Here is a 13,283-nt window from a genome sequence, read left to right on the forward strand (position 1 = left end):
CCCACACGGTTCGCCAACCCCGACTCCCCTTCGACAATACCCAAGAACCGCCGCTCTTTCGTCTCCGAGACAGCCAGCGTGCGGAGCGGACTCGTCTGGTGGCATCGAGTCAGGTCAGTGCGAGATCCTACCCACCCACCCCGCCTCTTCATCCCAGCCTTCACGCAGCCAACTCCCCACGCCCCACACACCCGCGTCTGCGTCGAAAGCCAACGTTACTGTTATGGGTAATTTTGGGGAATGGGTTACGTTGATTGATATGTCGATGATGGTGTCAGGCGGTCTTCACCCAGTTGTCAGCCTTGCAGCTGACTATCTCCTCCCTTGTGTATTGTCGGTATGCATCCGTTCATGCTCTCAGCATTGTGGGACCAGAAACTGTATGCACGACAGAACTATGAATAGTCTAAGTACATTGAATAACAACGCCTTATGTAAATGTTTGCTAGCTTGAATCTTTGAACTTGAAGGGATGCTAAAATGCAGCTGACAAATCCATCTGCCGGATGGCGGACACGCGGAAATTCCAAATCCGAGATTCTTTGAAACTGCCGAGGACATCTGGGATCTGGAAATTTCGGCAATTCGCCGATTCGCCGAATGATCAGACGTCCCAATTCCTCTTTATCATTCCTGTAGAGATATATATGATAAAATAAATATTAAAGTCCCCCCTCCACAGCATTGCACCCCCCTACACCCCGCTGGGCTTGAGATCCATGCCGCACTGATATGGGATGAGATGGGCCGTACTCGACGGTTGGTTGGAAGGGATGAAGCCGCCGCGTCATTTGTTTTGTGCCGCTTGGCACGCCGCACTGATATGGGATGAGGATCGATGAGGGGCCGCGCTCGATTGATTGGAAGGGATGAGGCTGCGATGGGCAGGTGGTGATAGGACCCCTGAAAGTACCCTTGGAACCCAGATCCAAAAAGTCGAAATTTTTGGAATTTTTATCCGGACAGTTTTGGACAATTTCTATCCAGATGGGGGATCTGGGTTCAGGTATGGGCAAAATTTATCCAGATGCGAATCTGGGTTACCCAAAACCTCTATTTTCGCTTTTTTTACTTGAAAACACCAAATTTTCGCTTAAAAACACAAATTTTCGCTTCAAAACGCCAATTTCTTGCTCAGCATCTCCCCTGGAGCCCCAATAGGCATCCTACAAGCATCTCAGATAACAAAACACTAAAATACATGAAATCGTGCCCATTTCGTGGCTCCTCTGAGACATATTTGAGAGTGCGGAGAAAGGCAAATATCAATGGTGTAAGATGGTCAAAGTGGAAAACAAATATTATGTTCATTTGGTGTAGTGGTTAAAACGTTAATGGCTGATGACCTTCACATTCAATATGTCTTGAGTTCGGATCCCCACCTGCACCAATTTTTATCCGGAAGTGGCCTCTGGGTTTGGTGGGTCAGCCCAATTTCTATCCGGAAATCTGCCTCTGGGTTCCAGCCAAAATGGCCCAATTTCTATCCGGACAGTGCTATGGGTTTTCAAAAAAAATTCAGAATTTTTATCCGGATTGGGATCTGGGTTCCAAGGGTATTTTCAGGGGTCCTGTGGTGATGGGGAGATGAGGTTAGTGATTTGTATCTGCATTAGTGTTGTTAGCAATGAGAGTGTTCCATATGAAATACGGGACTCACCTGGCAGATCTCCCGCTTCTCCCCCAGATGCGTCCCTCAACACGTCATTCCAACCCCTGGCGCACAAACACGCTGGTCCAGGTGTTGCTCTTGTGCCCATGGGTCCGTCACGCTTTCTCACTGTTTGAGGCATGGAGCTACTAGTGACGCTCAGTAAAAACGAAAGTCAGGTGAAGTCATCGAATTCTCACAAGACAGTCATGTAAAGTCACATTGGTAAATACAAAGTCATGCTAAGTCATGTCGCGCTCAGGGAGGCATTTGCAAAGATTCCACAGCCTGACTGAAGTCGAGGAATAGTCAATTACTAGTCAACTACAAGCTATGTTGTAGTCTAGTCCTGGTCATCTGAGTCACTCAGTACTACCATCTGTATCGCCTTTGTCCTCTTCACACATGCTTGACGTAAAACTTAAAAGAACAGCAAGGCGAGTGAACAAGTCAAAAATTTGTTAAGTCCGTTGAAACTCTGACATCAGCTGATCATGTTGAATTTTGATTCAGCGCGAAAATTCCTCGGTTCTTCCCAAGTTCTTCCTTCCCACCACGTCCAGTTCAAAAGTCGATGAACGGTTTCCTCCTCGCGAAAAACGGCCTCCTCCCCACAACAAATGGCCCCCTCCCCGCAACAAACAGCCTCCTCCCTCCCTCAACAGGCAGCCTCCTCTTCCGAAGAACAGTCTTCTCTCATAGAGAGTACCCTCCCTTGATGAAAGGTCTCTTCCCTCCTTCGACAAACGGTCTCAAGTTCTCCCTCAACAAACAATCTCCCCCGCCAACGGATGGTCTTGTCCCTCAACAGACGGCTCCTGTATCAATTAATGGTCTTCTCCCTCAACACACGGCTCCGTTATCACTGAATGATTGATCCCCTTGATGAATGGTCTATTCCCTCGATGAATGGTATCCCCTCGACGAACGGTATCCCATCGACGAACGCGGTCCTTTTGACGAACGGTCTTTCCTCGACGAACGGTGTCATCCCTCGACGAACGGTCTTTCCTTGACGAATGGTGTCGTCCCTCGACGAATGGTATCTCCTCGATGAACGGTCTCCCCTTGACGAATGGTCTCTGAGCTCCTGAATGGTCTTCTCGCCCTCCACCCTTACCTCGACAAACGGTTCCCTCCTTCCTTCGACAAATGATTTCTCTCTCGTGGCCAGGTGTACATTTAGGAGATGGTTATCAGAACTTCAGGTGGTTGACTCAAGCTAGAAGGGGTGTATATCCAGCACAGTCAGTAAGCTTGGGAATGAATATATGATTTGACATTTCCATGACCCCAACTTGACTGTTACTTGAGAAATACACAACTAACATCTGTCAATTAAGTGACTTGAGCATGACTGGAATGAGACTATTACACTACCATAGCATGACTGTTTTTTGACTTTTATTTGACTATGAAGAGACGACTACATGACTGCCAAATGACTGTATGATGCATATATTTGGCATCAGGAGGGGAGACCACACGACTTGACATGACTTGGCGAAGTCAACTTGTAGTCAAAATTTTGTAAAATTCACTGCTTTTAGTCATGTCTTACAATTTCGTGCAGTGGTGTGACTACTACATGACCAAGACCCGACGAATCGTTTTTACTGAGAGTGACGGGTCAATTGCTGCGGCGTCCGAAAGTTCAAACGACGTGTTGGCGGGCTGGCGAGGTTGAGTGTGTGTCGGAGAGGTTGGAGGTGAGAGGCAGGAGGGAGGTGAGAAGGCGGGAGGGAGCATCAGAATAAAGACGCAGTGGAAATCCAGCCCATACTTACCGTAATTTACACAATTTACAATTCACTCTGTAAATTCAAGCAAATAACTAGATTTATTGACTTATCCTGAATTGTGCGAAACGGCGAACTGCCGAATTGCCGAAATTTCCAGATCCGAGATTTTTTGAAACTGCCGGTGGTCAAGTTGGTTGACATGTCACATGTCACACGTGACACGCAGCTTGGTTAATTATAAATTTCAGCGTCACCGTTGCTCAGTAAAAACGATTCGTCATGTCTCGGTCGTATGGTAGTCACGCTACTACACGAAAATGCACGACATGACTAAAAGCAGTCTTTTTTACAAAATTTTGACTTTGAGTTGACTTCACCAAGTCGTGTAAAGTCGTGTGGTCTCCTCTGCTGATGCCAAATATATCCAGGATACAGTCATTTGGTAGTCATGTAGTTCTCTCCTCCTAGTCCTTTCATAGTCAAATGAAAGTCAGAACACAGTTATGCTACCGTCGTATGATAGTCTCATTCCGGTCATGCTCAGGTCATTTGATTGATGTATGTTAGTCATGTATTTCTCATCTCAGCACCATGTCGGGGTCATGTAAATGTAAAATCATTAATTCCCCAAACATACTGACTATACTGTATATAGACCCTACTAGCTCAATCAACCACTTGAAGTCCAAGCTCTCATCTCCTAATCATAAACCTCGAGCGTCGAGAGGAGGCCGTGTGTTGAAGAAGGGAGGAGAATGTGAAGTCAGGGGGAGGCCGAGGAGACCATTCATCAAGGTAGGGGGGAGGCCGAGAGCCCCATTCATTAAGGGAGGAGACAGTACAGCGAGAGAGGAGACAGTCATTGAGGGAGGAGACAGTTTGTTGAAGGGATACTATCCAGCGAGGGAGGAGACAGTTCATCCAGGGGATACCATTCAGAAGACAGTTTATTGATGGCAAGTTCATTCCAAGTCTGTTCGTCAAGAGAGTAAGCCGTTCGTCGAGGGAGGGAGGAGGCCCTTGGTGGTACTACCTAACAAATGGGAGGAGACCGTCCATCGGAAGAGGAGGTAGCCCATCGAGGGAGGGAAGAGGTCGTTCGCAAGAGGGAGGAGGCCGTTCGCAGGAGGGAGTAGGACATTCGCAGGAGGGAGGAAGCCATCTGTCGACTTATAAATTGGACCTCTTGTTGATGTGGTGGGAAGGAAAGAACTTGGGAAGGAAGAACAGGGAATTTTCGTGCTGACTCGAAAGTCAACATGATCACCTGATGTCGTCGGAGTTTCAACGGACTCGAACAAATTGTGACTTGCATTTGTCGAAAAGTAATACAGAGGATACTAGTGAATCGGTTGATGAGGACCAGACTACAACACAGCATGTAATTGACTATCCCTCGACTCCAGTCAGGCCGTGAACACATAACAAATACATTCTTGAGCGCCACATGACTTTGAACTCACCAACATGACTTCACATGACCTTCTTGCGAGAAATTGATGACTTTACTTGACTTTCGTTTTTACTGAGGTTGATGGGCTTCGAGTTCAAGATTTCATGTTTTGTCTATGTGTTTTCCTCATAATATTCAAACGGTCGTCGGAATGAGTTATGTTATGGCGGATGAGTCATGAGTTTGGGCATCACTTACACGTTGCCCCGCAGAAATTCGGGGCCCGTAAGAAGATGTTGAGAACGTTTTTCGAATCTGTAACCGCTTTACAGGGAGCTCCAGAATCTGAACAGGTGTATGGAGGCCGGCACCACCAGTACGGACGGCACCGAGTTCGCGAGAAGTTCAACCAACTTGTACAGTATACAAGTGCCCCGATGTTCCCGGGTAAACAATATTTACGCAGTCCGGCCGTCGAAGTCCAACATAGCATAGTGCTGATGAAACGTTAGAAGCTGAGGAAGTCAAGTCTGAGCGTGCACTCCGAAGATTTCTAACAGATGGTGGTGACGGGCTCTGCGTCCGAGCAACTTCTCGTTCGTTTCCAAGGACCAAGTATTCCGGTATGGCTCGCCAAATTCTGTATAAAAGGGCATGCAGAGTTTCACTTTAGAAATAACATCGCTTCACTTCACCAAACACAACTCAGACTCACTTACCTCAGTAATCTTCAAAGCTAAATCAACATGAAGTTCATCTTATCCGCCATGCTCCTCCTCCTCGCGCCACTCGCAGTCTCTGCCCAAGCAGACGCTATCGCACAGTGCGGTGGTTGTACTACTGCAAAGCTCAGTTGCAGCCCTGGATGGACCGCGCGTCAATCGTTCATGAACGGCCAGCCGTGCTGGAAGTGTTGCAAGAATTGAGTCGGTATTGAATGTTCCCGCTTTTCTTCTGCTTTTTTACGAGTCTATGTTGACCCTTTAGTTAATAGATCCGGATATTCAACGTTCTATCCCTGGATGTCTGATTTTTCTTAGTTGTTGTGCGAGAGTTGGCGGGGCGGAGAAGTGGATGTGGATGTGTGGACATTTGTAGATGAATAAACATATCTGATTTGATGGTATTTTTAGCTGGGCTGAACTTGAGGGTATAAATGAGAAGGAGGTAACCTTGGACTGCAAAGGGTAGAGGTGAGCTTTCGGAGTGCGACGAGATGAATTATCGACTGCTTACTTCTAGTAAGCGCGGAGTTTCATAAACTAGGGGTTTTCGCCATCATAAGGACTTTACTTGGCCAACGAAATTAAATGATTGAAATTACTTACCGCCGGGCCTGGTGTATGGACCCCTCAAGCTGTCCTTTCGAAATTCATTTGGGTCGCGGCCTTGATTGATTTGCTGAGAGATAACAAGTTCGGAAGGCCTGGTTGGTCATAGCATCGATGGGGCCGTCACGCGTCATTGCCAACATGAACGCATTTCAAGCCTGCTCAGCCTCCCCAGAATTTGCCCAGAATGCTCAACAGGTGAGTTTGTTCGGACAGAGATGTGACGCAAGGTGACGCATCATTTTCCCCATAGCCACGTGAAGATATAGCACGTGACGCGACGTCCTCCTGGACATCGTTCCGATTCGTTGTTGCTTGTTCTATACTACTACTGCGGGCCTTCTTTTCCTCATCTCAATCCTCATTATCCATGTCGTCAAAAAGCTCAGCTTGCAGTCCTAAGTAAGTTTACCGATCTTTTCCTCTTATAATCCACGAATACACCCCAGACAGATCAATGAAATAGCAAGAGCCATCTCAATCGAGGTCCGGGATCTCTTGGATGAAGTTGGGAGGTTAAGAGACCAGCGTCGACAGCTCCAATAGCAAGTCATCCTTCGCCTTACCAAACAGCGATGATCATCCTGATCAGACACCACATACAGCGAGATCGCACAAATCATGAGCGGCAAATCGCAACACGGCGCGGGGGGTGAATATGTGCCGGATTGGAGACCATACGTACGTCGATCTTCCTCTTCGATTACGATGTTTCACGCCTTTACGACCTTACGCAGATACAATCGCCACCTCCACCAGAAGAAGCCCCACCGCCCGCCATGCCAGAGATACCTGAAGCGAAACCTGGTGGTTGGCGTGTCGTTGATAAGCGACCACCACGGAAGGCTAGGACGACTCCGAAGAAGATAGAACCACCACCTCCGGCGGCACCTGTGTTTGAGGTGCCGCCTCCGAGGCAGAATACACCTGCTTGGGCGCAATGGCGACGTGCGTGTCTCTTGCACTCTGTTTTTTTTAGGACACGTGTTGATTGTGTGATATGATGTTTGTTTAGCGAACCCACTTCTTGCTCCGACACCTCCTGTAGCGCCCTCTGCTGCACCTACCGGACCACCGCCTAGATCAGGCCTCTTTGGTGCAAGTACGCCGCCTCCGGGTGGTAGGTAATATGATCTACGCTCTCCATCTACTACATGTACGAAATCTCCTTGGCATGTACATTATACTGATACCCCGCTTCCTTTGCTCTCAAATATACTCTGTCTCAACATTATCAGATGCCTGTCAGTACGACTTCTCTATCATTGAGAAATTGATTTGATTTCTGTGTTTTCTGCACCTGAAATAGTCTAGGTGTGCCAATCATGACTGCAATTAGCGGTATGCTGTTGCCAGTGAAGGGGACTCCAGACCATCGGACATTTTCTAATGACAGCCCAGCTTACCGTTACCTGATAACTCTCCATGATCTGGCGGATTTCAATCTCGCCTGAGCACCACGGCAGAAGTTTAGATGTGGAGCGCAAGTTCCGAGATCCAGTCAGTTGATCACTTTCCGCCGAAAACCTTATTTCTTGAAAAGATGTGATGTCGGCCCAAAGCCCGCACCCAAACGCGTATCGCGCGAACACATAAGTACCCGAGTACATCTTCTGTGAAATAAGTGGTTGCTTTTGCAGTTTTGGCACGATATATTTCTAGGATAAAGAATATTTACAAGGGAGTGAGTACAGTAACTACCTACGGCAATCCAAAATAGCAAATCTGTAATACCTATGCTACTAGAGCAACATCTTGTAACGGCGGGGAAGTAGTTGGCCACATACCAGTCGCGACTTGGATCCCCTAGCCTCCCAGCCCCTCCATTTCCCACTTGGAGGGGCATCATCCCACGCCCTGCCATGTGCATCGCGTCGTGGTCGCTTGTGCTGGAATTCACCCGACCCGTCGCTGGTGTCGGACTTGCGTGAATGGATGGGGCCGCGTCCAAGTCCTGTCATGCGCGTTGGGCGGTCAATTGCTTGTCTTCACTGCTGGCAGCTTTTGTCGTCGACGGCGTAGTTGGGCACTCGGCGTTGGAGTCATCGTTTTTGCACCCTCGCTGGATGTGGTTGGCGTAGTCGGGGTTTCTGTTGTGATACCGACGTTGGGCAGATTTTCGGTTGCAGAATTTGTCGCGTTGGACTTGAGACGGGTTGACGGGCGCGAGATTCTGAGAGGGATGGTATAGGTTTGATATATGTGTGGTTTGGTTGCTGGTTTGTGAGCGTGGACTTGGGCGTCGTTCCCACAGGTCATGTGAGGTTTGACCATTTCGGGAATTAAGTAAGGTTTTCGGCGGAATCTCAAAAGTGGATCGAGTCCAGACCAAGTCCAGACTGTGTATCCTTTCTCCTTTCTTCTTTCGCCTATATATTCCCATTTTCCAATCTCAATCCTCCCCACTCATGAGTAACACGTCTTTTGCCCGGCTCGGCACCGACTTCATCAATACTACCATGTCATTCTTCGAGGAAGACACCTTCACCTCCCTACCTTCGGACCAAAAAGACTTCATCTTCCAGTATTTATTGGAACAAGTCGCGGAGAAGAGGCAAAAAGAGCGGGACCATCATGCGTTGCAGGTTCTCGTCGACATGTATTGTCTCAAGCAAGGGTATGAAGTGGGTTACGGGCCGCGTTCTAAATGGATTGCAGAGAATAAGAAGAGGCTTGCTGAGGAGATTCAAGGGATGGAAGAGGACGAGGTTGAGCCGTTTTTTGAGTGGGTTTAGTTCGTTTTCCGTGTTGGTTTGGGCGCTTATTTTCGTTTTTAGGCGTTACAAGCCAGTTGACTGCGGTGAATGCGAGGATTGCGTTCAGGCTCGGGCACGAGAGTGTGAGGGTGATGGAGGTCAAGATTCAAACGTCGCCGAAATGCCCAGTTAGGAAATCTCGAGCTCTTCATGTTGTTGGTCCTGTTTCAGTACATATCATACCCTACATCCCTTTTCACGTTTTCCAACTCGCTCCCTAAACCGCTTGCAGGTAGCGTCTCCTAAGTTCTCTCCCAGGCTCCGAGTCATCATCAACTACGTTCGTGAGACCCTCGGAAAGACACTGGCGCACAGCGGGCGGTGACTGATGTTTGATTCCATCTGATCATGACTCGGTTCGCAATGGCTGTCCCCCAAACTCGGTGAGACCAAATAGCGCTTCAAAATCAAACTACAACTCCATTTTGGACATTTCCAAGGTCTGTTGTTTGATCATCTCCGCAGCGCCAGGGACGATGCTATATATAGCTTGGCCAGTTATTTATAGAGCGCGGAATGCTTGTACAAAATGGTTGAAGGTAAGCGAGAGAGAGAACAAATGACGCTGAGTCCTATATGAAAACAAAGCTCTCTCTAATTTCCGTAAAAATAAAAGAAAAAACATCCTTCTCTATTGACATAGTTTCGGAGCAATCGAGGGCAACCGGAAGGGTCCAGTTATTTATAGACCCGCATTTCCAACTCCGCACCCTTCAAATTTCAATTCGTTCTCACCTGCGGCCATTGTTTCCCCTTTGCTTCTTTCCTCGTCCTCCTCGTCTTCCGTAATGTTTTCGTCACCACTCCTCCTCGTCGCTGCTCTCGCAGCCCTCCGCTCATTTTCTCTGGCCTCTGAAGCACCTCCAGCCGAAATTACCCCAGCGCCCACACCCACCATTGCCAAGCGTCAAGTCGCTGGAGGCACTGGGACACCAATTCTTTCCACGCTGCACTACGCTTACACGAACCTTCCGTACCAAGTTTACCCATACCAGGTCCTCCGTGGTCCACAGTATGGATTCAACCAATGTAATTCGACTACACTGGGTGACTCGTCGAATTGCCAGACTCTCATCTTCAACGGGCCTGTGTGTTCTCAGCCAATGGCGTAGTCATCGATATTAACATGTCGTATTTTTAGGACGATTTTTGTCTATGGGGCTCTCCGGATCCCAACGGTCTCATTGGGAATGTTGAGGCGAAGGTCGTAGCGTACTGCACCAAGCCCTATCACGGCACGCGCGTTATTCCTCCCGGATCTATCACTGGTTTGCAAGTATGTTTTTGACATCTGCTCCCTTGGCGTTGATTATTAATCTAACTCACTTACAAGTGGACCAAAACTTCGGCGTACATTCAAGTCGTCGGATTTATCAGTAACGCAGGCTTAGGACTCGACCCCACAGACCAGGGTGGTGAACTTGACCCTCACGGTGCCGATCTGCAAGGCAACCCTCTTGGCGGCGTTGTTTTCTCCAACGGAACCGCTGACTCTGACGGGACCACCCTCACTCAGGTATACAACTGGAACACGTATGTATCCTTCCCTCTTGACATCAGGTTATTTTATCGCCCTTGTTAAAGATTCGTCGGAGGCAATCAATTCTGCTTCAAAGCCTGCTATAACTCCATCACCTCCCCCGACTACTGCCAGAACGTATACGATCTCGTCGGTTGTGACTATAATATGCCCTCTGCTGTTCAGAACGGCACCTTCACCGAGTGTGATGGTGATCTTCAAGACGTCGTTGGTGTCTATACCGTTAATGGCTCAAGTTCGTCTCTCATCCATACAACCTTTTTTCAAACGAAATTAATGATATATAAAAATTAGCAACCACTTGGAGCATGCCCGCCACTTTGACCGCCACGCCTCCGTATACTCCACGAGTCCCCGCTTCATCAAACTGCAAAACTTACTCTTCAACTGACATTCTCCTCGCCGGCTCTTCAACCGTAAGTCCTAAATTTGTTTCATCGTTTTCTTCGTCCCTCATCAACCGACCCCCCATCAGACATCTGTTGCCGCCTCCGCGACTGGAAAATCCGGCTCCAGCTCTGGCGCATCCGGCTCCAACGCAGGAGCCGCGTCAAACCCTTCTAGTACCTCTTCCTCTTCATCGTCGTCGTCGTCCGCTTCTTCCGGAATTAAATTCCCCTTCGTCAGTCTCGCGCTGTTGCTCGGCGGTGTGATCGCTGGTGGGATGATGGTTCTTTGAAAGTGGTGGTTCACCACGTAGAACGATTGGATTTACATATTCTACGACGATAGATGGCTGGACATTCGTTGTTGCATAATTATACCTAACCAGATGGACTCTTTCATGATCATTAACGGATCCGCTGATACCCTCGTTAGTATTGATGACGCCAGTTTTGTTGACTGTTGTAGCCTAAGAATTAATGTCGGAAGGATCATTGGGTTCAACCAAACCGGGTCGGGGGTCAGTCAATAATAACTGACCCGGGTCAATGATGTTGGATGATACCGGATATGACAGTGGTCTGTCAGTCTCTAGAAGCCGTAAAAGCTTCGATACCTTGCTACTCACAAATTATGTAATATCCATCAAGTACGTATCTCAAATCTCCCCCTCCCCGCTTCCATCCTCTCCGGAACACCGACAAACAACCCATCGACGTGATCCAACCCCCATAAATGTGTCTTTTAACTCCCTATGGATTTGTTGAAGTCTCGCTAAGTTGTAACGCGTAACTACATAACTGTAGACCGTTGTTAAAATTTCCTTGTTTGCACAAAACAGCCCTAATAGGTAGAGGAACCCTCTGTGATGTGGGGCGGTGCACCTTGGAGCTTTGAATCCCCATAATGTAAAATGCCCGAGAAAACTCGTGGAGGAAACTTGAAAGAGGTTTCTAGACCTAAAATGGCTGTTTAGGGTTCAAACAAGGGCGCTCGAAAAGGTTTCCGAGTAGTCCACGATTATGCGGTGAGTAAGCTCTTCACGAGCACTTTGGGGGTCAAGTGAAAAGTCGTGCGTTGGGCCCTAATTGAGAACGCTTGAGGGACAAAATGAGAGAAATTTTAATAAAGTTTGCTTCAACGAAAAAAAAATAATCTTCGTGGATGCATATTCATTGCCGGAGATGTAGTGTCATTTGTATGAGGTTGAAACACGAACAACCCAACGCGTATTTTTAAGCCTGCAAATATCCATACACGATCTACACCAGAAAATGCAAAGAAAATGAGCACTCGAACCATATCACAAGGTCGCTAAGGAAAGGGACCAACCACAATGCAATTGGCTCCGTATCTTCGCTCTTCTTCGTCTCAAGGATGTCCCATCGTGGCATACCCAACGTCTCAGGAAGAGCATCCCAAAAAGATCCATAGGCATCGGCAAAAGTCTTGTAGGTTCCGAGTAGACATTCCGGACAACATCCGGTAGTGCCCTTGATTATACCGGGCGAAAGAAACATTGGAATGTCTTCTGAAAGACAGCCCACAGCTGCTCTTTGGATTTGCACACTGAGGGCGGCACATGTAGCGCAAAGATCTGATAGCAGCTTGGACAACAATTGAGCGATACATCTGCGCGAATGACTTTCGATACATCTCCACTTCACATGACACATTGCCTGGATTTCGACTTCCAAGTCCTTCCATTGTTGAGTAGCCAAAAGGGTTTCGAGCTCTGTGAAATGAGTGATCAAGAATTGATAGGGAAGAACCCATGATGGGTCAATTTTCAAAGCGGCTCTCAACACCTCGAACTCTTCGCCAAGGAACGAATTTTTGCCTTCAACATGCACTGTAAAAAAATCACGAAGCGTAGTTGGGCATCTGTGGGATAGATGAGACAGCGCCCGACGGCGTAAGAATGGCACGTCGTATTTGTGGCTCATCCGAGCAATAGCTAATACCACACTGAGAGGGGTCGGAGTAGGGGGTGGCTCGAAGAAGCTAGACAAATAATGAAATATCAAAACGAAAATCTGAAGAGAACAGAGACTGACGAAGCATCATAACCTATCGCAAGGAAGAAGCAGCGGATATCCTCTGCTGCATCAGGAAGCTGTGTAACGATGCAACCATCCATGAGATCGGAGTCAAGGGGAGTGGAAGTCTGGGGTATGGCAAACATGTCGCGGAAAACGGATGAGCGGGCTTGAAGTATGCCTTTATGAACACGGAAGAGGCTGCTCTCGGCCTGAAATATGACATTGGCGTCCTCGAACCAAAGTTCCAAGACGCGATGCGGTTGCCCTTGACCAATGTCCATCGCTAGAGTGCTATCTATGAGTGGCTGATGGATATCGATGAGTACTGAGTACTGAGCGCTTGTAAGTAAGTAGTCCACGTGGTAGGCTCGTGACCATCCGTTTCTTCAAACTCCGCAAGCTACGTTCAGAAACGGCTGGGAGAAACGCAGGCTCCTAAAAGCA

At 48.0% G+C, this 13,283-nt stretch overlaps 4 protein-coding genes across 4 annotated transcripts; 3 read left to right on the forward strand and 1 right to left on the reverse strand.

Annotated features, from left to right (window-relative positions):
* Window positions 1-6,258: 6,258 nt before the first annotated feature.
* LACBIDRAFT_291923 (uncharacterized protein) lies at window positions 6,259-7,571 on the forward strand (the record flags this gene model as incomplete). The annotated part of the gene is made up of 7 exons (XM_001873666.1): window positions 6,259-6,315; window positions 6,371-6,519; window positions 6,723-6,798; window positions 6,855-7,065; window positions 7,133-7,237; window positions 7,356-7,361; window positions 7,432-7,571. 7 exons carry the CDS (start codon window positions 6,259-6,261, stop codon window positions 7,569-7,571), a joined length of 744 nt encoding a protein of 247 aa, XP_001873701.1.
* Window positions 7,572-8,525: 954 nt separating this feature from the next.
* Window positions 8,526-9,006, forward strand: LACBIDRAFT_301932 (uncharacterized protein; the record flags this gene model as incomplete). The annotated part of the gene is made up of 2 exons (XM_001873667.1): window positions 8,526-8,842; window positions 8,895-9,006. 2 exons carry the CDS (start codon window positions 8,526-8,528, stop codon window positions 9,004-9,006), a joined length of 429 nt encoding a protein of 142 aa, XP_001873702.1.
* Window positions 9,007-9,874: 868 nt separating this feature from the next.
* LACBIDRAFT_146989 (uncharacterized protein) lies at window positions 9,875-10,635 on the forward strand (the record flags this gene model as incomplete). Its single annotated transcript, XM_001873668.1, has 4 exons — window positions 9,875-9,961; window positions 10,015-10,149; window positions 10,207-10,406; window positions 10,458-10,635. Coding segments are annotated over 4 exons (600 nt in total), but the record flags the coding sequence as incomplete, so codon positions are not given.
* A 1,354-nt stretch (window positions 10,636-11,989) lies between these two features.
* Window positions 11,990-13,120, reverse strand: LACBIDRAFT_301934 (uncharacterized protein; the record flags this gene model as incomplete). Its single annotated transcript, XM_001874319.1, has 3 exons — window positions 11,990-12,038; window positions 12,130-12,801; window positions 12,855-13,120. The coding sequence occupies 3 exons, from the start codon at window positions 13,118-13,120 to the stop codon at window positions 11,990-11,992; spliced, it is 987 nt and encodes a 328-aa protein (XP_001874354.1).
* Window positions 13,121-13,283: the final 163 nt, after the last annotated feature.

This window comes from Laccaria bicolor, genomic scaffold (genome assembly GCF_000143565.1).
Source record: "Laccaria bicolor S238N-H82 LACBIscaffold_1 genomic scaffold, whole genome shotgun sequence".
Lineage (NCBI taxonomy): Eukaryota > Fungi > Basidiomycota > Agaricomycetes > Agaricales > Hydnangiaceae > Laccaria > Laccaria bicolor.